This window comes from Artemia franciscana, chromosome 2 (assembly GCF_032884065.1).
Source record: "Artemia franciscana chromosome 2, ASM3288406v1, whole genome shotgun sequence".
Lineage (NCBI taxonomy): Eukaryota > Metazoa > Arthropoda > Branchiopoda > Anostraca > Artemiidae > Artemia > Artemia franciscana.
The window spans coordinates 21,108,218-21,136,086 of NC_088864.1; the positions used below are offsets into that span (position 1 = coordinate 21,108,218).

The following is a 27,869-nucleotide window of genomic DNA, read 5'->3' on the forward strand; positions in this document are numbered from 1 at the left end:
TCTGTGCATATAAATAGATTGTCAGGTTTACCGACTCTTGAACATGCAACATATAATGGTCCATGGGAAAACAATCCGTATTCAGATCTATACCTCATGATTCTAATGATTGCCCTTGAGCTTTGTTGATGGTGATTGCTAATCGACCATTCCCTGAGTCGCCATCGTCATTTATATATCCCCCTGTGCACCCCGGCGTCCCCTTTGTAGTTATGTCCCTGTGTCCCGGTCGTCATTTATGTTCCCTGTGTCCCGGTCGTCATTTGTGTCCCGGTGTTCCAGTCTGTGATTTCTCTTTGAGTATCCCGGGCGTCATTTATATTCCTTGTGTCCCGGTGTCCCGGTCGTCATTTATATCCCCCTGTGCCCCCCGGCGTCCCCATTGTAGTTGTGTCCCTGTGTCCCGGTCGTCATTTATATTCCCTGTGTCCCGGTCGTCATTTGTATCCCGGTGTCCCGGTCTGTATATACATTCGTTTTTTAGTTTTGTTTTTCTCCTTTATTTTTTTCCTTTTTTCTTTTTTTTCTTTTTTAGTTTATTTAGATTTTTAGATTTTTTAGTTTTTTTATTAGTTTTTAGTTTTTTTGTAGTTTTTACCATTTTTTTAGTTTTTTTTAGTTTTTTTTTTTAGCTTTTTTAGTTTTTTTCTTTTTAGTTTTTTTTGTAGTTTTTACCTTTTTTAGTTTTTTTTTCTTCTTTTGTATTAGTGTGAAATAATTCAGACGTCATATGCGGATAAACACGACGTCACTCGACAGACAGACAGACAGACATAACCCACAAACAACTTATTTTTATATATATTTATTCATATTTTTTTAGTTTTCTTTTTCTCTTTTATTTTTCAGTTTTTTTCCTTTTTTTTAGTTTTTTTCTTTTTTAGTTTTTAGTTTTTTTTTTAGTTTTTTACCTTTTTTTTTTAGTTTTTTTTAGTTTTTTTAGTTTTTTAGCTTTTTTTAGTTTTTTTTATTAGTTTTTATTTTTTTTGTAGTTTTTGCCTTTTTTTTATTTTTTTCAGTTTTTTTTAGTTATTAGATTTTTACCTTTTTTTAGTTTTTTTTAGTTTTTTAGCTTTTTTAGTTTTTTTTTTTCCTTTTAGTTTTTTTTGTAGTTTTTACCTTTTTTAGTTTTTTTCTTCTTTTGTATTAGTGTGAAATAATTCAGACGTCATATGCGAACAAACATGACGTCACCTGATCCATCCACAGATCCACACACAGACAACTTATTTTTATATATATAGATGTATATGTATATTCACAGGTGGGACACAGGGACACAACTACAATGGCGTGGAACTAATATGGCGCATAACGACTTACGCGTGCGGGGGGGCTTCGGGGGCCCAACACCAACTAGGTGTTTATAACAGCTAGTCTATATATATAAAAATAAGTTGTCTGTGTGTGGATCTGTGGATGGATCAGGTGACGTCATGTTTGTCCGCATATGACGTCTGAATTATTTCACACTAATACAAAAGAAGAAAAAAACTAAAAAAGGTAAAAACTACAAAAAAAAACTAAAAAGAAAAAAAAAACTAAAAAAGCTAAAAAACTAAAAAAAACTAAAAAAAGGTAAAAATCTAATAACTAAAAAAAAAACTGAAAAAAATAAAAAAAGGCAAAAAACTACAAAAAAATAAAAACTAATAAAAAAACTAAAAAAGCTAAAAAACTAAAAAAACTAAAAAAAACTAAAAAAAGGTAAAAAAACTAAAAAAAACTAAAAACTAAAAAAGGAAAAACTAAAAAAAGGAAAAAACTGAAAAATAAAAGAGAAAAAGAAAACTAAAAAAATATGAATAAATATATATAAAAATAAGTTGTTTGTGGGTTATGTCTGTCTGTCTGTCTGTCGAGTGACGTCGTGTTTGTCCGCATATGACGTCTGAATTATTTCACACTAATACAAAAGAAGAAAAAAACTAAAAAAGGTAAAAACTACAAAAAAAAACTAAAAAGAAAAAAAAAAACTAAAAAAGCTAAAAAACTAAAAAAAACTAAAAAAAGGTAAAAATCTAATAACTAAAAAAAAAACTGAAAAAAAATAAAAAAAGGCAAAAAACTACAAAAAAAAACTACAAAAAAAACTAAAAAGAAAAAAAACTAAAAAAGCTATAAAACTAAAAAAAAAAAAAACTGAAAAATAAGAGAAAAAGAAAACTAAAAAAATATTAATAAATATAAAAAATATAAATATAAATATAATATAAATTAGCAATCAACAAAGCACCGAGACACAAATGACGACCGGGACACAAGGAGTATAAATGACGCCCGGGACACTCAAAGAGAAATCACAGACTGGAACACCGGGACACAAATGACGACCGGGACACAGGGAATATAAATGACGACCGGGACACAGGGACATAACTACAAAGGGGACGCCGGGGTGCACAGGGGGATATATAAATGACGATGGCGACTCAGGGAATGGTCGATTAGCAATCACCATCAACAAAGCTCAAGGGCAATCATTAGAATAATGAGGTATAGATCTGAATACGGATTGTTTTCCCATGGACCATTATATGTTGCATGTTCAAGAGTCGGTAAACCTGAAAATATATTTATATGCACAGACAATGGGACAGCAAAGAATGTTGTATATTCGCAAGTTTTACGTAGTTAAAAACACATATATATATATATATATATATATATATATATATATATATATATATATATATATATATATATATATATATATATATATATATATATATATATATATATATATATATATATATATATATATATATATATATATATATATATATATATATATATATATATATATATATATATATATATATATATATATATCTATCTATCTATATTCACAGGTGGGACATAGGGACACAACTACAATGGCGCGTAACTAATATGGCGCGTAACGACTTACGCGCGCGGGGGGGGCTTGGGGGGGCGCGAAGCGCCCCCACTAACTAGGTGTTGGGGTGGCGCGAAGCGCCACCCCAACAGCTAGTTTATATATAAAAATAAGTTGTCTGTGTGTGTGTGTCGAGTGACGTCATGTTTGTGTGTCGGCTGACGTCATGTTTGTTGATTGACGAAACCGGGACACAGGGAATATAAATGACGACCAGGACACTCAAAGAGAAATTACAGACCGGGACACATGGACACAAATGACGACCGGGACAAAAATGACGACCGGGACACAGGGAATATAAATGATGACTGCGACACTCAAAGAGAAATTACAGACTAGGACACCGGGACACAAATGACGACCGGAACACTGGGAAACAACTACAACGGGGACGCCGGGGGGCACAGGGGGATATATAAATGATATACGGGGGCATAGGGAATGTTCTATTAGCAATTACCATCAACAAAGCTCAAGGGCAATCATTAGAATAATGAGGTATAGATCTGAATACAGATTGTTTTTCCCATGGACGATTATATGTTGCATGTTCAAGAGTCGGTAAACCTGACAATCTATTTATTTGCTCAGACAATGGGACAGCCAAGAATGTTGTATATTCGCAAGTTTTACGTAGTTAATATATATATATATATATATATATATATATATATATATATATATATATATATATATATATATATATATATATATATATATATATATATATATATATATATTCATAGGTGGGATACAGGGACACAACTACAAACGCGAGTAACTAATATGGCGCGTAACGACTTACGCGCGCGGGGGGGCTTGGGGGGGCGCGAAGCCTCCCCACCAACTAGGTGTTGGGTGGCGCTTGCGCCACCCCAACAGCTAGTAAAAATATAGATTTTGGGACCCAGGTGAGAATTAATATAAAATTTTAATTTTGACAAATAATACATTTTTAATGAGGTAACTGAGTTAAAACGAAATTGATATATATTAAAATGAATGTAAATTTTAAATATACGCGGAATATAATTAATGTAAAATGCAACAACTTACGGAAATATGAAAACGATCCAAGTAATTTTTTTGAAAATCGTCAAGGCTAGTTATATTTTTACTTTAAGGGGTAATGCATAACTCGCCAGGGCTTAGAAACCGGAGATCTTCCAGAGATATTGTAAAATGTAATAAATAGCTCATAGCCCCGTAACAGCCTCAAATTGCCAGTTTTATCCCAACAAAATAAGTCAAAAGTAAAACACATGTGCAAGCTTCTGTAAGTGAAAACCTGTTTTAAAGGCTTCTAAAAATTATCTGTTGGAATATTTTGACGGCTTACAAACCGTTTTCCGCAAATACTGCACAAACAAATGACACTTAATGTTCAATTAAACGAGTAATTTGAGACGATCGATACCAATGATTCAACCTCGAAGAATCAATCTTTTTACGGAGCAATTTCTGTTCGTTTTAGGTTTTCGTGTCGCTCCTTACTTTCAGTTAAAAAAGCTTGTTTTTTGTTTATATAGTTTCTGAACGTTCTTGAATTAATGCAGGTTTTGATTTTTGCTCATCGCACATGAATAATCAAAACGAAATTTGCATATTGATTTTTGATTTTTTGGCGAAGTGGCTTTCTCAAGGTTTTGATCAGATGATTTTGAGAAAAAAGGGGTGTGGAAGGGGGCCTAGTTGCCCTCCAATTTTTTTAAGAGCGGTCAATACCTCGCTCTTTGCACAAAAGTTTGAATTTTGTTCCAATTCTTTAAGAATGACCTGTGAATCACTAAGGCCGTTTAATTAGAATAAATAGCTCTTGTAATTGCTTAAAATACTTCAGCGTAAAGAGCGAGGTAATGAAGAAGGGACGAACCCCTCATATACGTTTTGATTTCTGTTCGTTTTAAGTTTTAATGTTGCTCCTTACTTTCAGTTGATAAAAAACTTATTTTTTTATTTAATTTCAGAACGTTTTTTTTAAATAATGCTGGAAAATCCAGTGCCCCCTTCATGGAAATTTTCTTCCCCCATTAAAAATACCTTCGTGGATAGATTCTCCCACGTAACCCCCTCCCACGACACCACCACCACTAGAAAAAATTCCCCAGAAAACGTCTGTATACTTCTCAATCACGAATACTATATGTAAACAATGGTCAAAGTTTGTAACTTGCTGCCCCTCCCCCGGGGAATGTGAGGATTAAATCGTCCTCAGAGACATGTATCTATTGGTATCAAAATTCCTTTTTTTAGTGTTTCGGTTACTATTGAGCCGGGTCTCTCCTCACTGCAGTTCGTTACCACGAACTGTTTGATTCTTGTACTATGTGCTTATATAAGCCTAGCCAGGCCTGGTCTGTAACAGATCGGTATAAATTGTACAATTACTGCAGAGTAATAAGAAAAATGGTAATGTGGTCTTAAGAAAAATCAGTCAATTTTTCTGTGTATGAAAGTATAAAATACTTAAAATTTGTAAATGGAAGTGAAGTTACCGACGTAGCCCTGATTACATATGTGGCTATTTATTATTTTATGGGTAGGGGGTGGGGGCTGGTACAAATTTGTCTAAAATTTGCCATAGATTGGTGGTCAAAACAGTGACTATTGGCCCCCTCCTTCAAAGCTGGTCCTGTAGCCTGAATCCTTTTTAGAAATACAGCGAGAACAGGAATTGTGTTTAATGCAATTTCTTACGCTGAATGTATGTCTATATAATCAAAATACTTCTCTGAGATTCGGCTGTCTTGATAAATATTAGCCTACCCCTAACCACGAATGTGCCACCTCGAAAACATAAGGATCCGAGAACAAACAGTGATTTTGACATGAAAACAATTGAAGAAACGCCCATTCGTCTCAATCATTTTAATAACCTGAAATAGAAATAGTCATTTCAGTTTCTGAACAATAATATAAGTGCAATGATTTATTTTAGCCTAAAAACATGAGTAAGAAATATAATTAGAAAAGATGCAGAAAAGTGACTGTAAAATTCTCTTTAAAATTAGTCATGAGTTGTAAGAAAAAAAAGATCCGGTATCAATGGTACTAGTAAACAAATCGGAGTAAATTTGTCATCACTCTGGCGAACATTTTTTAAATGAAGCCTTTCTTTGGGTAAGTTCTCCATCCTATCTAGTAACTTCAGGTATGACTTAAAAATGTTCGTTTCTGTACCAGTTACTAATTGACTACTATCGTTACTACAAGCAACTCATCGCAACTACAAGCAACTGTCATCCGACAAAGTATCAATTTTGTTATCGGTCGTTGAACAGAATATCATTGTTTTTCTGTCATTGAACAGATGTTCATAAGTGAGATTTCAGCATGCTTCTAATCCCCCCCCCCACCTGTTGGTGAGAGGCTAGTTTATAAGGGGTTCTAATAAAAATTCAATTAGCCTCTGTGGCAAATTCCAAATTTGAGGCTAAAGCTGTTCTTAAGGACTTTATCTGCTGGTCTTAAAACTAACTTGACTTGCTTACAAGGCGTTTTCGCTGAGGGATAATACAAAAACAAACTATTGTTTAATGGTGTCATCGTTTTTATCTATCACCAGTCAAAGTTAAGTTTTTTTTTCTGCCATTGAGCAGGTCATTACTGGGGGTTTTCCATACCTTTGAGTACTTCTTCGGATGACAGGTTTGCTAAAGTTTTACTCTCAGAAACCCTTTACCTAGGTTTTATGCAGCGTTTTTCTCTAGCGTCCATTGCAGGGTTGCCACCCCTAGTGATTCAGTTCTATTTCTAGTGATTTTTTTTATTTCCTAATAAAAACGAAAATCATTAAATCAACATATAAATCGCTAGACTATTGAAGAAAATTACAGAATCAGCCAAAAATTCCCTAAAATCTTGTATTTTTTTTCCTCACCGCGTGGCAATTCTGGTCCAATCCAAGTTTAAACAGTAGAAAACTAAAATGTTGAGGAAGGTATGTTAAATATTTTCCAGAGGAATTTTCGAAAGATAGTTTTGGATCCTCGTTAGACTAAATGTGTAACAAAATACAATTTAAATATTAAAATATCAAAACAATTTAATAACAAGTTTTAATGTACACATGATCTAATACCATCTAAATATAATACGCTAATAATTTGAAAATTAAGTTGATTAAGGACAAATGAAGCGCGGAGGAATTATTAAAAGAATTTAAAAAGAGCCATATCATTAGAAATTGATCGAATACTATTTTATTTATTATTTTTAGCCTTACGAGCTCAATTTATCCCTCTATTAATTATGCTAATTTAATATTTCTTTCTAATGGTAGCATGTTTAACAAGGTATTTTCACAAAATAATATGCCCAATTGTTTTCCAGATAGAACCTGACGCTTTACTAACAAAAATGCAGCAGCTCTGTGTTAGGATGAATGTGGACAAGCAGCCCTCAAGCTGCGAAATAGCAATGGAATATTTGCGCAAAGCCTTTAATAGGCCCGAGCATCGTCAGACATTAGTAATTCTAGACGACGTTTGGAGCTCGGATATATTAAGATATTTCGATGTAGGATGCCGCCTCATTGTTATCACAAAAGATCTTTCAGTTGTGGACCCTTTTACGAGAAGAAACGAACCTATTGAGGTTAGTTATTATCCATTGAGAAATAAAAGTGGAAAAATAGTTAGACATGAAAATACTTGAGAGCAATTAGATTCAGGCTTCATACTATATGCTTGTTTACTCCATTGTTATATACCGAATTATCAGGGACACTGGCGGATCCAAGGGGGGGTGACCCTGGCCCTCTGAGGTTTTTTCTGGTGCCCTCATTCCTTGTTTTTTAAATAAATTTCTCAATTTGGTCAATTATTGACGCCCTTGTTACATTCAGCCCCACCCTAAGATTTTGCTCTAGCTCCGCCTCTAATTAGGGATGTGAAATGTAAGAAGGGTACAGGTTTCTATCTATTTTAAGTAAAAATATTTATTAAAACTGACACTTGTCAGGCTCAGACAAATTGTTGAGTACTGGGGCTTGTATGGAATCCTTGCAAAAAGTAATATCATTCTTTTTCTTGTCTTTTTAGGGAAATTCATGTCGTATTTATTTTTAATGTGTTTAAAAATGATGTCACGTGTTAGTTTCAGACAAATTCTAATATAACGGGTCTTTCACGGCAACCTTGTAAAAATTACTGTTGTTGTTGATTTTTTTTTTAATTGAAAATCTATTTTCCAAATGGAGATTTTACAATTTTTCATTTGTAATTTTTTTTCTGCAATTCTAAAGTCCTGGGCTTTGTATAACTTTGTAATAATTACTGAAGTTTTCTTCTTTTTTTTAAACATTTTCTAGAAGTGAGATACAAGGGCCAATTTAAAACCAATTCTAGAGCATTTGGACTTGTTTGCAAATCTGGTAAAAAAATTGCTGTCGTTTTTATGGCACTTGGTATTAACCAAGTGACATATAGCAGTCGCCAATTCTGTCGGTCTGTCTGTCGGTCTGTCGGTCCCGGTTTTGCTACTTTAGGCACTTCCAGGTAAGCTAGGACGATGAAATTTCGCAAGCGTCTCAGGGACCGGACCAGATTAAATTAGAAATAGTCGTTTTCCCGATTTGACCATCTGGGGGGGGGGGGAGTGGGGGCCCGGTTAATTCGCAAAAAATAGAAAAAATGAAGTATTTTTAACGTATCAGCGGGTGATTGGATCTTGATGAAATTTGATGTTTGGAATGGTATTGTGTCTCAGAGCTCTTATTTTAAATCCCGACCGGATCTGATGACATTGGGGGGAGTTGGAGGGGGAAAACCAAAAGTCCCGGTTTTGCTACCTTAGGCACTTCCAGGTAAGCTAGGACGATGAAATTTGGCAAGCGTATCAGGGACCGGACCAGATTAAATTAGAAATAGTTGTTTTCCCGATTTGACCATCTGGGGGGGGGAGTAGGGGCCGGTTAATTCGGAAAAAATAGAAAAATGAAGTATTTTTAGCTTATGAGCGGGTGATTGGATCTTAATGAAATTTGATGTTTGGAATGATATTGTGTCTCAGATCTCTTATTTTAAATTAAATAACAAAAAACAAGTTTTTTTAACTGAAAGTAAGGAGCGACATTAAAACTTAAAACGACCAGAAATTACTTCGTATATGAAAGAGGCTGCTTCCTCATCAACGCCCCGCTCTTTACGCTAAAGTTTGACTCTTTCTCTCAATCTTCTTTTTACAACAGTAAAAAACTTTAGCGTAAAGAGCGGGGCGTTGATGAAGAAGCAGCCTCTTTCATATACGAAGTAATTTCTGGTTGTTTTAAGTTTTAATGTCGCTCCTTACTTTCAGTTATAAAAACTTGTTTTTTTTATTTAATTTCTGAACGTTTTTGAATCAATGCATGTTTTGATTTTGGCTCTCCGCAGAGGAATAATTAAAACAAAATTTGCATTTTTTTTTGGCTAAATGGCTTTCTCATAATTTTGATCAAATGGTTTTGAGAAAAAAAGAGCGGGGGAGGAAGCCTAGTTGCCCTCCGATTTTTTGGTTAATTAAAAAGGCAACTAGAATTTTTAATTTTTTACAAATATTTTTATCAGTAAAAGATTTACGTAACTTATAAATTAACTTACGTAAAGAACTTTTGTATTCTCATATTTTTATTACATATATGAGGGGGCTCGCCCCCTTGTCAGATCCTCGCTCTTTACACTAAAGCTTAAATTTTGTCCCAATTCATTAAGAATGACCCCAGAATCACAAAAGCCGTAGAATAAATAGTTGAAATTACTAAAAATACTTTAGCGTAAAGAGCGAGGTATTAGGAGGAGGTGAGCCCCTCAAATGGGTAATAGTTTCTGTTTGTTTTAAGTTTTATTGCTGCTCCTTACTTCCAGCTGAAAGAACTTTTTCATATTTATTTTTTCATTTTTTTTAAATAATGCTAGTAAATCCTGCGCTCCCTTCATGGAGATTTTCTTCCCCCATGACATATTATCGATGGAAAGTTCCCCCAGCATATCCCCCTCTTCTCAACCCCTCCCCCAACCAAAAAAATCCTCCTGAAAACGCCTGTACACTTCCCAATAACCATTGCTATATTACAACAAGTTCGTAACTTGTTGCCCCTCCCACGGGGACTGCGGGGGAGTAAGTCGTCCCCAAAGACATAGTTATAAGGTTCTTCGACTACGCTGAATAAAATGGCTATCTCAGAATTTTGATCCATTGACTTTGGGAAAATAATTAGCGTGGGAGGGGGCCTAGGTGCCCTCCAATTTTTTTGGTCACTTAAAAAGGGCACTAGAACTTTTCATTTCCGTTAGAATGAGCCCTCTTGCAACATTCTAGGACAACTGGGTCGATACGATCACCCCCTGGGAAAAAAAAACAAGAAAACAAAAAAACAAATAAACACGCATCCGGGATCTGCCTTCTGGCAAAAAATTCAAAATTCCACATTTTTGTAGATAGGAGCTTGAAACTTCTACAGTAGGGTTCTCTGATACGCTGAATCTGATGGTGTGATTTTCGTCAAGATTCTATGACTTCTAGGGGGCGTTTCCCCCTATTTTCTAAAATAACGCAAATTTTCTCAGGCTCGTAACTTTTGATGGGTAAGACTAAACTTGATTAAACTTATACATTCAAAATCAGCATTAAAATGCGATTCTTTTGATGTAGGTATTGGTATCAAAATTCCATTTTTTAGAGTTTTGGTTACTATTGAGCCGGGTCGCTCCTTACTACAGTTCGTTACCACGAACTGTTTGATCCCGACTGGGTCTGATGACATTGGGGGGAGCTGGAGGGCGGAAACCTAAAATCTTGGAAAACACTTAGAGTAGAGGGATCGGGATGAAACGTGATGGGAAAAATAAGCGCCAGTCCCAGATACATGATTGACATAATCGGAACTGATTTGCTCTCTTTGGGGTAGTTGGGGGGGGGAGTAAATCTTAAAAATTAGAAAAATGAGGTATTTTCAACTTACGAACGGGTGATCGGATCTCAATGAAATTTGATGTTTAGAAGGATATCGTGTTTTAGAGCTCTTATTTTAAATCCCGACCGGATCTGGTGATGGGGGCGGGGAGTTGGGAGGGGGAAACCTAAAACTTGGAAAACACTTAGAGTGGAGGGATCGGGATGAAACATGGTGGGAAAAATAAACACAAGTCCTAGATAGATGATTGACATAAACGGAACGGATCCGCTCTCTTTTGGGTAGTTGGGGGGGGGGTATTTCTGAAAAAATAAAAAAAAATGAGGTATTTTTAACTTATGAACGGGTGATCGGATCTCAATGAAATTTGATATTTAGAAGGATATCGTGGCTAGAGCTCTTATTTTAAACCCGATCGGATCTGGTGACATTGGGGGGGGGGGGAGTTGGGAGGGAGAAACCTAAAAATTGGGAAACACTTAGAGTGGAGGGATCGGGATGAAACTTGGTGGAAAATAACACGATTCCTAGATTCATGATTGACATAAACAGAACGGATCCGCTCTCTTTGGGGTAGTTGGGGGGGGGGGTGGTTAATTCTGAAAAATTAGAAAAAATGAGGTATTTTTAACTTACGAACGGGTGATTTGATCTTCATGAAATTTGATTTTTAGAAGGATATCGTGTCTCAAAGCTCTTATTTTAAATCCTGACCGGATCTGGTGACATTGGGGGAAGTTTGGGGTGGGGAGACCTAAAATGATGGGAAACGCTTAGATTGGAGGGATTGGGATGAAACTTGGTTGGAAAAATAAGTAGAAGTCTTGCATATGTGATTTACATAATTGGAACGGATCCGCTCAATTGCGGGGGTGGGGGGTAATTCTGAAAAATAAGAAAAATGACGTATTTTTAACTTACGAAGGAGTGATCGGATCTTCATGAAACTTCATATTTAGAAGGACCTCTAAACTCAGATATCTTATTTTAAGTCTCAACCGGATCAAGCGTAATTGGGGGGGGGCAGTTGGGGGGACCGGAAATCTTAGAAAATACTTAAAGCGGTGAGATCAGGATGAAACTGGATGGGAAGAATAGAAACCTGTCTAAGGTACGTGACTGACATAACTGGACCGGATCTGCTCTCTTTGGTGGAATTGGGGGGGGGGGGGTAATTTTGAAAATTGAGGTATTTGTAACTTACGAAAGGGTGACCAGATCTTAATGAAATTTGATATTTAGAAGGATCTTGTGCTTTAAAGTTCTAATTTCAAATTCCGACCAGATCCTGTGACATTCGGGAGAGTTGGAGGGGGGAACCGGAATTCTTGGAAAACATGAAAATTGGAGTATTTATATCTTACGAATAGATGATCGGATCGTAATGAAATTTGATTTTTAGAAGGAATTCATGTCTCAGAGCTCTTATTTCAAATCCTGACCAGATCTTTTGACATTGGGGGGATTTGGAGGGGGAAATCTTGGAAAAACACTTGGAGTGTAAGAATCGGTATGAAGCTTGGTGGATAGAATAAGCAAATGTCCTTGATACGTGATTGACAGAATCGTACTGGATTCGCTCTCTTTGGGGGAGTTGGGGGGAGGGGTTCAGTGATTTGGTGAGTTCGGTGCTTCTGGACGTGCTAGGGCGATGAAAATTGGTAGGCGCGTCAGGGAGCTGCACAATTTGACTTGATAAAGTGGTTTTCCCAGATTCGACCATCTGGGGGGCAAAAGGGAGAGGAAAAATTAGAAAAAATTAGGTATTTATAACTTACGAGTGGGTGATCGGATCTTAATGAATTTTGATATTTAGAAGGACTTTGTGACTCAGAGCTCTTATTTTAAATCTTGGCCGGCATTAAGCCTCTTATTTTCCTTTTTAAATCAATCTATTGATTCATAGAATTTTGTTAGAGCTCATACTATATTATCTCTTGGCTCTTAGCTCTTCTCGCGTCGTCACAAGTGCCATATGAGCTCTTAGCTCTTGTTTTTCCAGTGTTTATTACTATAGGTTCTTTCCTAAAAGATTACATGATTTTTTCCCCCCAGAAGTTTGGGCTCTTTGTAATAGCCCTTGAAACCCCGGTACTTACCTTCAAACATTATATTGAATATAAGGGTTATTGTTGTTTAGTAGATTGGGACTCTTTATCCAAACAATGAAGTTTTTTTTGCAAGTAAATTTCTAGATACTGTTAAACTCTTAGCATCAGACGTTTGTGAAGATTCAACTTGAGATGTTCAAACTACGATGGATATCACGCATAGCTTGTACAAGCATATCCCTTCCACGTGGTTTGTCTATTTTTCAAGGTGACTCGTTTCATCCAGTTGATTCAAATACCCAACCATATCAATTTCCAATGTCAGTGGCATATTTCTATTCCTAGAATATTGGAGATGTAGTATCGTGATAACCTGGATGCACTTAGTCTTCTGATTTAGCTCCACACTTTTCCGCTAATCATAATTCAATGTTTACCTGCCCCCCTCAACCTTTCCTGCATGTTTTTATTCCTGAGATGTTACAGATACTACGTTTTGACCACCTGGCAGCAGAGTCTATGTACTCCATGTATTGATTACATAGTCTATGTGTTTCACATCTACAGTCTATGCATTTTAATCTATGTACTGATTAAAACAATGTTGGGTTATTGTTGCTCTGAAAACTGTCCAACATTCAGTTGATACTGAGCTCGTCATTTGTAGATAAGGTAAACATAAACATGAGTTTTCCTTATTTAAGTCATATTAGTTTGTGATGGACTAGCGACATCGTATTTTTGCAACCTCCTTGCCTTTTTTTTTTCATGCCGCCCCCAAAGATTTCTCTAACGTTTCTTTTAAGGTGTCTGACAGCAATTGAATGAGGAAACACAGTGTTTAGATTTGCTTATCTAAACTGATTGACTGCCAGTGTTGCCACCATTCTTGTAAGATACCTGGCGGGTGTTTACCTGCTCTTGTATTACAATTTTTTTCCTGTATTCTCTGGTATCTAGTCAGTGATAAATCTATGTTTTAGTACTTAGGTTTGAAATTAACTAATTTTATTTATTTGAAAATCCGTCATGCTAAAAACAGACGGATGGAGCAATTACTGGGTTGATTACTGTGTCAGTACTGATGTCAAAAGATGATTCAATTTTTGTTGGCGTGAAATTGATGTGTATTATTAATTTATCTTTCTTCTGACAGGATATGTTTTTTTGCGTTTATGTGTTTCGCAGTTTCTGTCTGTCGGTCAGTCGGTTGGTCTATCGGTCCCGGTTTTGCTAGTTCGGGCACTTCCAGGTAATCTAAGACGATGAAAGTGGGCAGGCGTATCAGGGACTGGACCATATTAAATTATAAATATACGCTTCCCCGATTTGACCATATGGGAGGGGGAGGGACGTTTAATCCGGGAAAATTAGAAAAAATGAGTAATTTTTAACTTACGAACGGTTGATCGGATCTTAATGAAATTTGATGTTTAGAAAGAACTCGTGTCTCAGAGCTCTTATTTTAAATCTCGACTGAATCCGGTGACATTGGGGGAGTTGGAAGGGGAAACCGGAAATCTCTGAAAACACTTAGAGTGGAGAGATGGGTATGAAAGTTGGCAGGTATAGTAACAAGACCAGTATAAGTTAGAAATAGTCGCTTGCCAGGCTCGACCATCGACGGTTGGTTCGGAAAAAATAGAAAAAATGAGGTATTTTTAACTTACGAACGAGTAATCGGATTTGAATGAAATTTCATATTTAGAAAGAACTCGTGTCTCAGAGCTCTTATTTTAAATGCCGACTGGATCCGGTGACATTGGGGGGAGTTGGTGGGGGAAACTGGAAATCTTGGAAAACGCTTAGAGTGGAGAGATCGGGATGAATTTGGAATGAATTTCAGGAATCGGACCAGATTAAATTAGAAATAGTCGCTTCCTCGATTCGACCATCTGAGGGGGTAGAGGGACGGTTAATTCGGAAAATTAGAAAAAATAAGGCATTTTTAACTTACAAATTGGTGATCAGATCTTAATGAAACTTGATATGTAGAAAGATCTCATGTCTCAGATGCTCTATTTTCAATTCAGATTGGATCTGGGGACATGGGGAAGGGTGAGGAGGGAAGACAGAAATCTTGGAAACCGGAAATCTTGGAAGACGCTTAGACTGGAGATATCGGGATGAAACTTGATGGGAAGAATAAGCACAAGTTTTAGATACGTGATTGACATAACCGGATCCGATCTATTTGGGGGAGTTGGAGGGATTTCTAGTGCTTTGGTGAATTCGGTGCTTCTTGACGTGCTAGGATGATGAAAATTGGCAGGTGTTTCAGGGACCTGCACAAATTGACTTGTTCTTACCTATTCCTGTATGTTACGATTTATTCTGTGATGTTTCTTTTTTGCTGTTGTTTCTTATTCTTCTAATCCAAAAGTCCAAATGCACACTTGATGTCTAGAGACTAGTTCATGAATATTTATTAAAATTATCTGTTTGCATTTCTAGGTAAATCCATTTTTGACTGAAGCCGAATCAATTGAACTATTTTCTCTTCATTTGGGTATACCAATAATGGAACCTGATTTATCCAAAGCAAAGGATATACATAAAGAGGCTTGTGGTAATTCGTTTATCCCTTTTTTTTATTTAGCTTGTGTCATTTATGAAAATGGAAGTATAAATACAAATGAGAATAATGTTAGTGTAAATTAGAGGGACTTTTTGGAGAAGCTGTTGCACTAGATACGGAATATACTTACTTTGAAAAAGAAATATTTTACTTAATACTCTGGCTTTTATGGCTTATGTCATATTCCATTCCACATTCCAGGGCCAAGACAAAATGTTCGCTTTGAAACAAACAATTTAGGACAAGCCTGCAGTTGCAACAAGGCACTCATATCATTCAAGTCTCAGATCTGTCTGTTCATCGATCCAGAATCATCATGTTAATAAGGCTTTTTCATAGAGAAGGATTTAAATAGCTTTGAAAAACAGAAAATTTTATCCTTTTCAACGATCTTCAATAGCGTAATCATTATGACCAGGTAAAATAGATTTTCAAAATTAGCCTATCAGTGTAGTTTTACTCCCTGTCCTTGTTAATAAAAACGTTGCATCAATTGGCTTAGTTTGTATTCCAATGTTTTGTTTGGTTATCAGGACACTTTGGTGCTCATTTTTTTTTTCGATGTGGCATCTCCTTTTTGGCAGTTATCTGAAGGTCTAAAACAAGCCTTAGGCTTTTAAACAATTTATTTTGGGTTCAGTATAGGGGAATTCGCGCTGTGAAGGATTATTTACCACCATCTCTTTTGTTGCATCCAGGGTCGCCCCTACGATGAGCGCTTTGTCCGGATTCTCCCATATTTTGCCAATATTGTTTTTGAAGGAGTTACTTGGGGGGTTTTGAGTCTTTAGTCTGAGTATGCCGTATATATTTTAAGCTGTTTTGCTGCTGCACAGGCTATTAAGTTAATTTCGTTTAATGTAACTTTGAATCAGGATATCAAATGCCTTACATTAGTGCAAACAACCTAAAGCTACCAACACTTTTGGGAAAATATTTACGACAATAGGTTGTCAGCATTAAGTCTTTTTTAACTTATCTTTTGTAACTTAGTTTCCTTGGAATCCTTAAAGTCAACTAGCGTTACATCGTCACTGCAACTTCTTTAAATAACATAGGAAAGCTAAAGGGAATATAATCATTAGTTTCAATTACAAGAATCAAACTGAAATCTTGATGATCTCTTCTGCTTTAAACTTTAAAGCTTTAATATTGTAGAAAAGAGACTGTTCTTTGTCATACTTATTTATAACCACTACAATATTTGACAATTAATTAAGTCAGAATTCGTTAAGGCTTCTTGCCTATTTTTTCTTCTTTTTTTTTGTGATAAGGCAATAGACTTAATGCTAAAGAATGTGCTAAAAACTAGATTTTACATTTTAAAGCTAGTTTAACCAAGTCCAGTTTTTGGATTCTTTCTTGGGTTTTTGCCAACTTTATACTGTCACAGGGGTATTGTTTCCGTTACCAAATATTACCCAAAAATTGTTTGCTGAGCTGCTCTCAGAAGGTGGATCGGAAGGGTAATGTATGTCCAAATCACTGTGATCCTTCTTACCCATGTTCCCCTGCTGATCACCCCTTTGAATACAGCTTTGTAAACGGTTTTGCTAATCATCTCAGTAGTTGGAAAATATCATCTACAACCTTTTGATGTAACAGTAAAAATATTGCCTAAAAATGAGGATTACTTCTGAATGACTTTCTTGTCGAACAATAAATAACATGCATTAACCAAATCGACTAAATCAACATAACTGGCAACGCTGTTTTCTTGTCTTATCTAAGTGTAATCCAAAAATCTTCAAAAATCAGAGGAAATAAGTATCAATCTGCTTACCTGCTTTACTAATAAGTGACCCTATAGAGTGGCGTATTACCCCAACTTGTATTTTTAAGGTCAATCTTGTTATTTAAGGACTATTTTGTTTGACCTTGTTTTAATTAGCCCAAGTGTACGCTTGGTTTCAAAATTAGCGCGTGCGCACTGTTGTCACTATTAGAACGATAGAGTTATGGAGAAAAATAAAGGATCCTCTAACACAGTTGCCCAAAAAAGACCAAGACATTCGCCCAAAAAAGGTGTTGATGAGTGCAAAGGTTGTGACTCCAAATTGCAAGGTGACGATTTTGCATTGCTTTGCGACTCGTGCGAATCCTGGGTATGCATCGTATGCTTGGAAATGACAGAGTCCGAATACAACTTATTCACAAAAATGACTCGGAGGCTCGGGTCACTTTGGTTCTGCCCCGTATGTAAACAAAACAAAAACGCGATCAACCAAGGGTTGACATCTGCAGAAATTAAAGATATTTTGAGGGGTGAAATTCAAACGTCATTTAAGGCGATGGAGGATAAGTTTTGCGCTTTATTAGAGTCTATCCAACGGAAAGTAGCTGAAATCGAGAATGACGGAAAAATAAGTGCACACTTTCCGACGTCCAGTATTTTACCGAGAACCTAATAGGAGTGAAGTGTCAGAGCTTGGAAAAAAGCCTAACTGAAAAATTTGTGAAAAAGGACGAGGAAATCAGTGTCAGTAGCTCGAACTTAAGTTCATTTTATGTGTCAGATTTTGTGGAAAAACAAAAAAACCTGATCGTGTTTGGTTTAGCTGAAGACGCTACTTTGTCATCTCGTAGACAACAAAACGAGACCGATTGCAAATTTTTCAACGACAAGCTACTTGTACTTTGCCCTGCGAAATGTAGCTACTCAGTTAGACTTGGTAAACATACGGCCTGGTTAAGTTGATGTTTAAGACACCGGTAGAACGTGATACAGCTTGTTTCTTTCTGATGTCCGAGACTGCTAGTATCAAAGCTACTTACCCCTTGTTCAAAGTCTCTCATGATCGTACTACGATTGAACTGTTGGAAAAAAAGAAGTACGATGCCCTGAAACAGGAGCTGAAATCGAAATTGGACGCTGGCGAAACTAACTGGAAAATAAAACATAGCAAAAACGGACTAACCCTCGTGAATAATAACTCTTTTCGTGAAACCCCAAATAGCTACGCGAGCATCGAAGAGTGACTCCCTAAAAAAGTTTAAGTGTCTGAGTGATAAATTTTTGGTGACATATACAAATGCAGACTGCCTGTCATCTAAATGGGAAGAGTTTAGTGAGCTAATAAAGCAACGTAAACCGCATTTAGTTGTTGTTACCGAAGTTTTACCAAAACATTTCAGTGACCCGTCTATTTATTTTCAGCCGCTACCACAATATAATTTAGTATCTAATAATTCAGCTAAAAGAGGGATTTGTATTTATATTCATTGTTCTATTAAGTTTTCTGTGGTTGTTGATTCGTTAGTAGACTCAGTGTTGGAGTGTCTTTTGGTTGATGTTAAATTGCCTTATCATAGTAATTACATGTGTATTGCAGCTTTTTATCGTAGTCCTACTGTGAATTTATCGAGTCCAGTTAATAATGCCAATATTCTAGCGTGTATTTCTCGTCTTGTTGGTCGTAGTTCAAAGTTCCTTATTCTAGGCGACTTCAATTTGCCTTTTGATAGATTGGAGTGCGCATAGTACGAGTTTGTCCACTTCATCGTATGAGCAGCAATTTTTAGATAGATTGGATAATCTGTACTTATACCAACATATTGTTAGGTCAACTCGAGCCAGCAATGATGCTATTCCATCGATTTTAGATCTGGTTATTACCAAGTCAATCGATGATATTTTGAGTGTAGATTTCCGTCCGCCTTTAGGTAAAAGTGATCATGTTGTGTTTAGATATTTACATGAATATTGATGCTTAACAGAGAGGTTTTGAGTTTTATCGGCATGATTATGCTAAAGCCGATTATGAATCAATGCGACAATTTATTTCGTCTATTAATATCATGTATGAACTAAAAAATAATCATGTTTCTCTGGACACCGCGTTTGATTTTGTAAAAAAAGTGTTGAGGGAATGTAGGGATAAATTTGTTCCTTTGGTGAGGAATTTTTCCGGTCGCAGAAATAATCCTAAATTTCCGAGACACATACTCCAAGCATTACGTGAAAAAAAATAGTCTTTGGCGGTCTTATATTGAGTCACGACATAGTAAAGTAGTCAGACAAGGGCATTTGGATACTCAGTTGCAAGAGGATTCAGGGGAATGGCATGCGTATTCACTAGCGAGAAACAAGGTCACTCGGCTTCTTAGGGCTAATCGTGAAGAGTTTGAGTCGCGTATTATTCACTCAAGCACCGCATCACCTAAAATATTTTGGAAATATGTAAATAGGAATAAGCCTAACCTTGCACCATCTTCATCTACGTTCACACATCAGGATACACACCAAAGGATTGATAGTGATTCTGAGAAGGCTCTTATTTTTAACCAATTTTTTTCTTCAGTTTTTGTTAAAACACAGCCAATTCATTCAAATGAAGCTAATTTTGCATCTCAAGTAGAGTCGATTGCGTCGTCGGACATTCTTGTTCCATTTGATGATTCAGATTTCTCATTGACTGAAGTTTATACTATTCTTATAAAATTGGATACGTCTAAAGCGCCGGATATAGACGGTTTCCCGAACATAATGATAAGACAAATTGCTCATGAAATTGCAGAACCACTTACCTATATATTTAACTTATCTTTGGCGCATGGACTGTGTCCGTCAGGGTGGAAGAAGGCCTTGGTAAAGCCGCTTCACAAAAGTGGCTCCAGGTCAGATTTTAAAAACTATCGGCCAATTTCAATCACGTCTATTTTTTGCCGACTGATGGAAAAGTTGATTGTTTCACGCGTTCAAAAGTATTTTGACGGAAATCATCTTTGGAATCCTGCTCAGCATTCTTTCCGAAAAAATAGGTCTTGTAATACTCAGCTTCTTGAGGTTACTTTGGATTTTCAACGTTTTGCCGATTTAGCTATACCCTTTGACTGCATTTACATCGATTTCTCGAAGGCATTCGACAAAGTCTCAATACCCTCCCTTCTTAAAAAATGTGCAGCTTATAAATTGGGTAAAAAAACAATTGCATTTATTGCTGATTATCTAAACGGACAAACTCAGCAGGTTGTTGTTGGAGGAGCTATGTCATCCTCAATTGATGTGTTAAGCGGAGTCCCCCAGGGTAACTGCCTCGGTCCAATTTTATTTTGTTTTTTTATTAATGATCTGCCTTCCTCTGTTCAGCATTCTACTGTCAAGATGTTCGCGGATGATGTAAAACTTTATCTACCAGTACGAGACCAAAACGATGTGCAACTTTTACAGGAGGATCTTGACTCTCTAACTTATTGGTGTGAATCTAATTCCATGTTCATAAACCTTTCTAAGTGTGTTGTTCTACACTATGCTCATAAACTCCCACCTCTGCATACTTACCCAGCTGTCTGGCATGTGAATCCCTTCTAACGAAATAGTGCGTGACCTTGGTGTTTACTTTGATACCCAATTGAAATTTGATAAGCATGTTTCGGAAATTGTAAAGAATGCGAATTATCGTTTATTGTCTATAAGGAGAAGCTTTAGTAGGTTTAACCTTCGTAATTTCTTACTACTATACAAATCAATGGTCCGCCTTCTTCTTGAGTATAATACTTCTGTTTGATTTCCATTAAGTCTAACGGATGAGCATAGGATAGAAAAGGTTCAGAGAAGCGCCACTAGATTGGTCCCATACCTTCAGTGTCTTTCTAATCCGCAGAGACTTTCTAGGCTTCAACTCCCGTCGTTGACGTTTCGTAGACGTCGCAATGACCTTGTAAATGTGTTTCGTATAATTAAAGGAGTGGATGATGTTGATCCAAATTTATTTTTTAAATTTAGCCATTATCACTACTCGTCAGCATGATTATAAATTATATCCCCCAAAACCACTGAAAAAAATTGGTCAATTATCTTTTGTTAGTAGGGTTGCCGGACCATGGAATGGTTTGCCTTTGGAGGTTGTCGAGGCAGAGAGTGTTCGAAATTTTAAAGTGCATTAGTAAATACGCCTTTTTATTTAGACGCTTTTGTTGTGTAATGTCGTTTTATTTAGAAGTTTTTGCTGTTTAGTTTGTCGTTGCCAATTTACTTTAGATTAGTATTATGATTTTGTGTTTTTGTGTTTTTGCGACAAGCATTTATGCTTACCGCTATTCGTAATAATATATAAATAAATAACAAGAACTTGAGTTGAATCAATTGCCTTGCCTGACACTCATTGTAGAATGGCCCATATTTTGACTTTAGATGCTTGTTTGCCTCTAATTCTAGGCGAAATTATTGGTCTCATGTTTCAATTCTAAATTATTGGTTCAACCTGCCTAAGACCAAATATATTTGCTAATTTTCAAATATATTTGCTCAACCCAGCGTGATGAACAGTGAATCCTCTGATAGAACCTCAGCAGCTTGACTCTAGTTCGGCATTGTGGAGTGACATGAGAGCTGTAGCATAAGTGGTGGGAGATGGTAACGAAGGCAATGCGGGGGGTGGGTTGATGTTTTTCTTCTCACTAAATTGGACTATCTGACTTGACTTTTTCTACAATTAGCCATGACTTGATGCCCACAACTATTCCATTTTGATTCAAAAATCAACGAATCCAAAAATCAACCATTTAATTCAAAATCAACGAAACAAAATCAACGAATCATTAATTCACAAATCAGCCTCAAACACAAAATAATTCACGAAGTCCTCATCCTCAAACGTACAAGAAAACAGTATTAATTTTGGAGATTCTTTCGACATTACGAAAGGAGCATTAAATTAAAACCAAAAGTGAATTTTCTTTTAAAATTTTCTCTACTGCTTCTTCAGTCAAATTGACTTCTGAATGGCTCGTGTAACAACCACCCCCGGCTACTCTATAACTTATCGCCGGAAAATCATTATCCTTAATTAAAAATATACACATGAAGGGCATGTTTGTTTTTTCATTATTCAGACTTTTTATCTTTTATTAGACCAAGTTTAAAGTACACATCGATACAAATGTTGTTCCTTCAGAGAGACTATCAGATTTTAATAATAAAAAAACCACCACCAAAATGCGTCTTATTTACGATTGTTGCCAAGGTATCGTCGTAAGAAATTGTTTTAGGATAACAAAACTTAAGATTATCAAATTTTAATTCATTAAAACAAAAATTAAGAAGCTTTTAAAGAAATAATGAATATTGATAAAAAAAAATAGTTGCCTCGTTAAATGTATATGGCGACTGAAAATTGTATAAAAATCCGGCTCAACATTTGGCCACTCTTAGTAAAGGACATACTACAGTGTAATCTATAACGTGGAATAAACCACGGTAATAACAGTTTGTTAAGTGTGGTTCACCAACAAAGTGATGATGCTCCGCAAATCTAAGAAACATATACTAGATGCTGGCACGTACGTTGGGGGGCGGGGGGGGGGGCTCTGGGCTTGCACCCTCCCCAGAAATATCATGTTTTTTTATTTTCTATAATTTTCTGGTACTTCTCACAGAATAAGGGATTTGAAGGATTTGGCCCCTCCCCTGAACCAAATTTCTGCGTATGTGCCTGGCTAGATGCTTTTCAAGAGTTTTTGCATTGACCAGAGTTTTAGGCACTCATATGAGCGCCTATGTATAAAAAAAAGGAAAAAAAAAATCCTAAAAGCTAAGTTGAATACCACTATCTATTTCTATAATGACCGAAATATTAAGATGGTTACGTTCTATTCTACAGATTAAAGCGATTAAAAATTGTTCAAGTCATAAGAAATGAATTAAAGAGGTTGGATTTTTGTGGAAGAGGATAGAGTCGTCTGATCCAGGGGTGGTTGAAGAAGGTTTGTCCCCCGTTTTACAGACCATAAGTTATTATCACAACTATAGAGTATGAGCTGTTAAGGAGGGGGGGGGGGCTAGTGGATATCTTTTTAAGGGAGTAGCTGCCCGAAGCCTTATTTTTAGTCCTACTGAGGACAGCTCTTGTGAAATGGGATCTCAGTCGAATTGTCTGTTTTAATTTCTATTTTTCACTCGTGGAAAATTTATACTCGCTTATTAGCAGTTGTTATCAACTGTAATGAATCACTCCGTATAATAAAGTCTGGTTAAAAGTAAATTATCTGTCTTTGCTAATGCATGACGTACTGTACAAAATTGTGTCAACTCTTTTGGAAAACTATTGTGAATTTGTTTTTTTCCTCTTTTATTTAAATATATATATATAAATATATATATATATATATATATATATATATATATATATATATGCTAATGCATGACGTACTGTACAAAATTGTGTCAACACACACATATATATATATATATATATATGTATATATATATATATATATATATATATATATATATATATATACTAGCTGTTGGGGTGGCGCTTCGCGCCACCCCAACACCTAGTTGGTGGGTGCGCTTCGCGCCCCCCCAAGCCCCCCCGCGCGCGTAAGTCGTTACGCGCCATTGTAGTTGTGTCCCTATGTCTCACCTGTGAATATAGATATATATATATATATATATATATATATATATATATATATATATATATATATATATATATATATATATATATATATATATATATATATGTTTTTAACTACGTAAAACTTGCGAATATACAACATTCTTTGCTGTCCCATTGTCTGTGCATATAAATAGATTTTTAGGTTTACCGACTCTTGAACATGCAACATATAATGGTCCATGGGAAAACAATCCGTATTCAGATCTATACCTCATGATTCTAATGATTGCCCTTGAGCTTTGTTGATGGTGATTGCTAATCGACCATTCCCTGAGTCGCCATCGTCATTTATATATCCCCCTGTGCACCCCGGCGTCCCCTTTGTAGTTATGTCCCTGTGTCCCGGTCGTCATTTATATTCCCTGTGTCCCGGTCGTCATTTGTGTCCCGGTGTTCCAGTCTGTGATTTCTCTTTGAATGTCCCAGGCGTCATTTATATTCCTTGTGTCCCGGTGTCCCGGTGTCCCGGTCGTCATTTATATCCCCCTGTGCCCCCCGGCGTCCCCATTGTAGTTGTGTCCCTGTGTCCCGGTCGTCATTTATATTCCCTGTGTCCCGGTCGTCATTTGTATCCCGGTGTCCCGGTCTGTATATACATTCGTTTTTTAGTTTTGTTTTTCTCCTTTATTTTTTCCTTTTTTCTTTTTTTTCTTTTTTAGTTTATTTAGATTTTTAGATTTTTTTGTTTTTTTATTAGTTTTTAGTTTTTTTGTAGTTTTTACCATTTTTTGTAGTTTTTTTAGTTTTTTTTTTTTACTTATGTCCTGGTCGTCATTTATACTCCCTGTGTCCCGGTCGTCATTTGTGTCTCGGTGCTTTGTTGATTGCTAATTTATATTATATTTATATTTATATTTTTTATATTTATTAATATTTTTTTTAGTTTTCTTTTTCTCTTATTTTTCAGTTTTTTCCTTTTTTTTAGTTTTTTCTTTTTTAGTTTTTAGTTTTTTTTTTGTTTTTTACCTTTTTTTAGTTTTTTTAGTTTTTTTAGTTTTTTAGCTTTTTTAGTTTTTTTATTAGTTTTTAGTTTTTTTTTTTAGTTTTTGCCTTTTTTTAGTTTTTTCAGTTTTTTTTAGTTTTTAGTTTTTTACCTTTTTTAGTTTTTTTTAGTTTTTTAGCTTTTTTAGTTTTTTTTCTTTTTAGTTTTTTTTGTAGTTTTTACCTTTTTTAGTTTTTTTTCTTCTTTTGTATTAGTGTGAAATAATTCAGACGTCATATGCGGACAAACACGACGTCACTCGACAGACAGACAGACAGGCATAACGAACAACCAACTTATTTTTATATATATTTATTCATATTTTTTTAGTTTTCTTTTTCTCTTTTATTTTTCAGTTTTTTCCTTTTTTTTAGTTTTTTTCTTTTTTAGTTTTCAGTTTTTTTTTAGTTTTTTACCTTTTTTTAGTTTTTTTTAGTTTTTTTAGTTTTTTAGCTTTTTTAGTTTTTTTATTAGTTTTTATTTTTTTTTGTAGTTTTTGCCTTTTTTTATTTTTTCAGTTTTTTTTTTTAGTTATTAGATTTTTACCTTTTTTTAGTTTTTTTTTAGTTTTTTAGCTTTTTTAGTTTTTTTTTCTTTTTAGTTTTTTTTTGTAGTTTTTACCTTTTTTAGTTTTTTTCTTCTTTTGTATTAGTGTGAAATAATTCAGACGTCATATGCGGACAAACATGACGTCACCTGATCCACAGATCCACACACAGACAACTTATTTTTTATATATATATATATATATATATATATATATATATATATATATATATATATATATATATATATATCATGAAAAGAGAAATCACCAATGCAACAGCACAAACACACACACAAAAAAAAAAGAAAAAAAAAAGAGAGAGACAGAAGGAGAAAAGGAAGGCTGTTTTCCTAAATTAGTGATTAATATAGACCAGCACTTGAATGAGGCCTCAACCCTACTCATCCATACAATCACATAGGTCAAACAGCATAGCCACACACAATCAACCATAAAGAACAATCCATGGACAGGCAGTCATGTCGTCAATAAGTATCATTTATCAAACAATAAAAAAAATAACATAGACAAATAATTCATAGGCAACACCCAACATAAGGGCTCATCAGGAGAATACACTGGCCTATATAGGGTTTCGCCACTCTAAATTCTCTACCCAGCACAGTGTTGTGGCTACCACAGAATATCCATGGTATCCCCGCGTCAGATATCACCCCCAAAATACATGCCTATAAAAAAAAAAAAACGGCAAATGTAAAACAACCAAGTAAAACCAAAACAAGCTTATCCTGTTAATATATCCCTCCCTTTAGCAACAATAGGTAAACTAAATATTATAAATTTTACCAAATCACAAATATTAACACATTGCAAAAAAACTGAATGAACTAAACAATTATAGAATTCATCTTTACCATGTGGCTAATTTTTAAGAAAATCCGCTCAATTAGAAACATAATTCAAAATAAATGGCGCCGCGACAACATTTCTCGAACCTCCGAAATTAGTTGAAAATTTCTTTAAGTATTTCTAGATAATTCTTTTGATATTTATTTAAAAGTTAGTTATAACGAAAACTAAATTTTTTAAATTGCCAAGTTAATTTATTTGCAGAAAAACCTCTTGATATCAATTTTTGGCTTAAGATTTTACATCTATTTTTAAAATCAATATAATCACTACAAATCCTTGCATAACGAAGTAACTGTGAGAAAAACGCTGAATATGTGATATTTGAGTGTATATTACTTTCAGGGAATGGGAAACTAATCACTTCAAAATCAAAATCATCCGTTTTATTATACATTTTAAAACTTAATTTATTATTATAACAAATATTAATATTTAAATCTAAGAAATGATCTTCATGACCAGCGCCATGACTAGGCTCAAGAATAAGCTCTGATGGATATATATTTTTAGAAATATCAATGAAATCCTTACAATTTAAGACCAAAATATCATCTAAATATCTTTTATTATTTGACAAAGTATGTTTTAAATTAATTGGATTATTCTTATCCATCATATATTTATATTCTAGTTGACTTAAAAACAAGTCAGCTATAAATGGGCTGGCATTCCCTCCCCATGGGAATTCCCACAATTTGCTTGTACAAATCACCCCCAAATCTTATATAAGTATTGTATAAAACAAATTCTAATAACTCAAAAATCATATCCAAGCTGTAACATCTCAAGTTAACTGTAGTATTAAAGCAATTTGTCCATATAGCTTTTTTATTATAAATTTCTATTTTTAAGAACCTTTTACTAGATAAGAGGAAAGATTTCTTGATAACAGTTTTTAAATTATCAAACACTACATTAAGTGATAAATTAGTATACATTGTCGCAAAATCGAAAGACTCAATTCTTTTAGCTGAAACCATTGTTAAAGAATCTATCACCTGCAGTGAATTATTAACACTCTAATATGGATTAAAATTCGATAATTTTTTAATGCCAGAACAAAAGGTTTTAAGTTTATTTACAATTTCCTTTAAAATTAAAAGAGGTCAGTAGCAGCAATGCAGGTTGGACATTTAGCTGCTCCAGCAATAAACCGTGGTTTAGGGGGATTCTTATGAAATTTTACAGTCCAATATAGGAAAGGGAACTTTTTATCATTGTCATTTATTTTAATATTAAATTCTTAAAAAGTATTTCTTCAGTCTTTTCAATTAAATTCTCATCCTCTATATTTACCTTTTCGTAAACATTAGTTGTGCATAACTCCCTTTTTAAGATATCACAATACAGCTTCTGACAAATTATGGCAAAATTATTATTAGCTTTATCCACTGGCAAAATCACAAATTCATTCTTTAGATTAGCAATTGCTTGTTTAATCTTCGCATTATAAAATAATGATTTAGTGTTACTATTTTTTAAGTTAGAATATATTTTATTTCTTATTCTACTAATAATTAAATTCTTCCAACTTTGAAAACTCTCTTTATTTTTATTCTCTTTCTTACACCACTTATCAATAAATAAATCAAAATCATTTTCCAAGCCATCAAGAACACTCGATGGTTTCAGATGATGAG

General features: G+C 34.9%; 1 protein-coding gene across 1 annotated transcript in view; it reads left to right on the top strand.

The window, feature by feature from the left end:
- Positions 1 to 27,869, top strand: part of LOC136034588 (apoptotic protease-activating factor 1-like) — a gene marked incomplete in the record, with an annotated part of 238,446 nt that overhangs the window by 49,725 nt on the left and 160,852 nt on the right. The window contains 2 exon segments of the mRNA XM_065715856.1: positions 7,235 to 7,498; positions 15,302 to 15,416. Of these exon segments, the coding sequence (XP_065571928.1) occupies positions 7,235 to 7,498; positions 15,302 to 15,416 (379 nt within the window).